Source organism: Volvox carteri (genome assembly GCF_000143455.1).
Source record: "Volvox carteri f. nagariensis unplaced genomic scaffold VOLCAscaffold_91, whole genome shotgun sequence".
Taxonomy (NCBI): domain Eukaryota; kingdom Viridiplantae; phylum Chlorophyta; class Chlorophyceae; order Chlamydomonadales; family Volvocaceae; genus Volvox; species Volvox carteri.
In genome coordinates this window covers 27,798-31,874 of record NW_003307634.1, presented here as the reverse complement: position 1 = coordinate 31,874, position 4,077 = coordinate 27,798, and the positions used below count along the sequence as shown (strand labels likewise).

The window sequence follows — 4,077 nt, the reverse complement described above, 5'->3', positions numbered from 1 at the left end:
CCGTCTTCAGCGACCGTGGGCCTTGCGGGCTTCTTCGGATACCCCTCTGGCTGCTGCAGCACTGTTTCCCCCGATGCGCATGGAGTGTGGCATGATGCCGCGCTTGATGCCCACGGCGCTGCACATGGCAGCGAGCTTCTCCCGGAAGGAAGTATAGCTGAGGCTGGGGATCGGTGACTGAACAGAGCCGGTCCTCTGCTGCAGCTGCTGGCCTTGCTGTGTCGCCTTAACCCTGCGCAGCAGCGGACCCACGTCCTCCACGGGGGAACTGGGGACACGGACATAGTTACCAAGCGCCAGCAGCCTCTCTGTCAAGCCCACTGGGCAGGCCACGCCCCCCACGCGCGCGATCCGGATGGTCTGCCCTTTGCCCTCCTGGTCCGTTTTGGACCTAGGCAGTGTGATGGCCATGTGAGTGTCGTGCAGGGTGAGCAGATCAGACTTGACGGAGATGTGGGCTAGGTCGTTGAACCTTAGGAAACCCGCGAACATAACCGATATGGCCGCTACCATCATCAGGTCTGGCAGTGAGGCATCCGGCCCAGCGAAGTGAGCGGCCAACATGCGGACATGCTCTGGTTGCATGCTTTCCCTGTGCAGCTTCTTCCCTTGCAGTGTGCGCCTGCCCAGGTCCCGAACGAGGTTGCATGCTGGGTGCTCCGTAGGTGAGGGGCGGCCCGCGAGAAAGAAATGGCAGGCAATAGCAGCGCTCGCTCCCGCGACGCGACCCGGACCTACTTCATCTGCTTGCGCGGTTTGGTAGACGTGCATCAGGTACATGGCCACTATCTCTGGCCTGTTGTATTCCGCTTCTTAAATCTGGGTCCAAACTGATACATTTTCTGTCTAATTTTTCCTTTCTCGCTTGGCGCGGTTACTGGACAAGTTCGCTGGAACTAACTGAATTCCAACTGCCTATTTTGCCGCTTTTCTGTCAGATCTTTATGGCTCCGACCTCTGGGTCAGACGGCGAGCGGGAAGCTGTCATGGATGCCAACAAGTAAACGCCGCCTCAGGCGGAAGTCCATACTTGCAGAAGTATGGGCGGGGGTCGTAGCACAGGCTACGACTGGGACGCTGGTCCCTGGCTCGCGGAGCCCCGTCATCGATTGGAAGCATGGATCAACGGTACGCCATTCCGGACTGGACCGCGCCATTTCGGAATTGGCTGTACGATTCATGGGATGGCCGCATCCTCCGCTATTTAAGCGGGTGAAACTCTTCCAAATCGGTGTCTTCCGACGCCACCATCCAGTTGTGGTTTAGTAAGATACAACAAGTCTGGTATCGAGACGGTTCCTCCCGGGGCCTCTCGCATTTCCGAAATTTTCAAGATCCCCCTTTTGCCATCAAGATCCCCACTTCTACCGGCGCGTGGATGGAGGTCGACGACGTCACCGGACCTTTGGCTACAATCGTCGACGCTCTTGGCGATGCTGTCCGCGAAGTCGCTGCCGCCGGTCTGTAAACTACTTTANGCAATCTGTTTGCTGACATTTTCTAGGATTTTGGGTTAATAGCGGTAAGACTGCTGCAGGCTCCGAACCGCCAGTTCCTTCGGCGGTCCCTGCCCTTTGCCGGAGGCTCTGTCAAGAGCTTCGTAGCACCCGTTCGGTGCTAGAACAGACTTCCAGAAAAATTGACAGTTCGCTTTACTTGGGTACGCGGTCTGCCTGATCTGGGTCAGGATAGTGGAAATGGAGCAGTCTAGGCGAAGTCGTTGGGGATTGCCCTCCACTATCAATATGACCAATGGAACTGTCCCGCCGCCGCCTATTGCCCGGAATAACAGTAACCAATTAATAAATATGAATAATCCCTCATCCGATGTTCTGATTCCTGCAGTGGAACACATCGCGGGTCGCGCCACCGGGACGACCGCCGGCGATGGAGAGAACAACGCCGCTACTGAGCGCGGCTTGCCCGCTGGGGCCAGCGATGAGGTGATCAGAATCACTATTCCGGTACCTAGGCTCAATATTCCTGCGGAGATTAAGCTTAGTGAATTATCGCGGGAAGTTGCGCCACGAGTCCGCGCCTTCGTCCGTGATGTCCGGAAGTATTTTGATTTCGTGCGGGGCGGAAATCATGACAGTATCCGTTGCTTATTTTTAGCTAACGCTCTTGAAGGCGCCGCGAAAACCTGGCATGATGACTGGACTAACGCGCGGTTGCAATATACTTCAGAGCAACTTTTGGATGCGCTATTAATTCGTTTTGCCCCGCAGATTCAAACGCGCGAACTAGAAGCGCTAGAAAAGCTTGCTGCTGGGCAGCATCAGATGCGGGCAAACGAAACGGTAGCCGCGTACCATAGTCGTTTCGAGGCTCTCATAGCACCCATTCCTGACTTAAGGGAGGTTGATCGGATTTTCTGGTTTATCCGCGGCCTTTCCTCTGAGTTCTCGGGAGAATGTGCTACCGACCATGACGGAAAGCCTTTTCAGGAATATGCCAAACTTGTGCAGCACACGCTTGGTGTAGAGGCCCGTCAACTTGCTAAACTTCGTTCCCAAGCCCAAACCCGCGTGCTTCTGCGTGCTTCCACCGCTGTGCAGGATCCCGCGCCCATCATCACTGACGACGGGGACCTCCCGGCACCGGAGGTCAGGCCTCGGGCTGCTACTGTTGCCGCTGGGCGAAATACAGCTCGCCAGGCCTCCGGTGCTGGTGAGTCGAACCGTGGGCGCAGGGGTCGGGGTGGCAAGCATAGGGACAAGGGTCGGCCCAGGGCCGCTGCCGCGGGAACAGGGGCGACGGTGCTAGGCAAGCGTGGCCGGGATTCGAATCCGGCCGAATGGATGAATAAGTTTTACTGCACTCGGGCGGAGTACGAGTACCGCCGGAAAAACAGCCGTTGCCTCCGCTGTGGGGAGGATAAGCACCTAGTAGCAGAGTGCCCGTTGCTGTCAGAAAAGAGAGCTAGGAACGGGGAAAAATAGGGGGTTGCCCAGGACAGTGTTAGGGAAGCACCCCCTGGGTACAAACCCGAACGGTACCCCTATCTGCCCGGNTGGACGTGCTGTCCGTGCTGTTTTACCGGCGTTTTAAACAAGTGGAAAAGGCGTTGGACGGCGTTTTCGTTTGACGCTCGTACTGCTCGTCCTGTTTTGATGAGCACTGTATCTTTTTGCTATTCCACGGCGTCTAACCTCTAGTACTTGGGTGGGCATACCGTTTGGATTTCCCCTTCCTCTTTCAAGGAACTTCAGTCTCAGCTGGCTTACTATCGTATTTGCAAACGTCAGCGACCGGACACCGCTGCCTGTCTACTGTTACCAGCACATGTATCCCCGAGGGCTGCTCCTTGCTGATAGGGATGCGTCGGGTTCTTCAGTTTCGTGCTGGTAGCAAGCTTTTCAACGGTGTAGACATGACGGGTCAACTTGTTTCCCTTCCAGGTCTGCCGTATACTGCTGACGTTTGGTACGATCCCCCTCTTGTCCTGGGGCACCTTGACACGGAGCCCCATGTTTCAGTCCTGTGTGCAAAAGCTGCTACGTCAACAGGGCCCAGAGTCCCGTTAGTTGGCATTCGTGTCGCTGGACATTCTTTAACTGCCATGGCCGACTCTGGGGCCAGCGACGACTTCATTTCTGCGTCCATCGTTGAGCAACTCGGACTGAAACCTCAACCGACATCGTGGTCATCTGTCACCCTTGCTGACGGGGGTAAGCAGGTCATTTTGGGTCAAGTTTCCCTTCGTATATCCTTGGGCCCTTTGCGCCTAAATGTCCGTCCGTATGTGCTGCCTAAGTTTACTGATGCAGCCACGTTTATCTTAGGGTCCGCTACCCTTGATCAGTATGGGGCTCATCTGAATTATGAGACCCACACCTTGCAGTTGCGGAAGGGAACCTTGTGTTATAAGGCGCCTTTCACCACTGCGGAACGGATGGGAGAAGGGAATACTAGTGCTGCGCACCCCGAACCCTGTGTGAATTTTGCTGCTGCCGCTATCTGTAAGCGAATTGAACCTGAACCCGTTGGGCGCAAAGCAGCTATCCGTATGATTCGCAAGGGGGCGCATGGATTGCTAGTACGGCCTAAATTGCAACTGAATACAGCCGTACCCAA

The 4,077-nt window shown here is 55.8% G+C and overlaps 2 protein-coding genes across 2 annotated transcripts; one reads left to right on the top strand and one right to left on the bottom strand.

The window, feature by feature from the left end:
- VOLCADRAFT_108091 (uncharacterized protein) lies at window positions 1–780 on the bottom strand (the record flags this gene model as incomplete). Its single annotated transcript, XM_002958296.1, has 1 exon — window positions 1–780. One exon carries the CDS (start codon window positions 778–780, stop codon window positions 7–9), a length of 774 nt encoding a protein of 257 aa, XP_002958342.1. The 3' UTR covers window positions 1–6.
- Window positions 781–1,808: 1,028 nt separating this feature from the next.
- VOLCADRAFT_99601 (uncharacterized protein) lies at window positions 1,809–2,942 on the top strand (the record flags this gene model as incomplete). The annotated part of the gene is made up of 1 exon (XM_002958309.1): window positions 1,809–2,942. One exon carries the CDS (start codon window positions 1,809–1,811, stop codon window positions 2,940–2,942), a length of 1,134 nt encoding a protein of 377 aa, XP_002958355.1.
- Window positions 2,943–4,077: the final 1,135 nt, after the last annotated feature.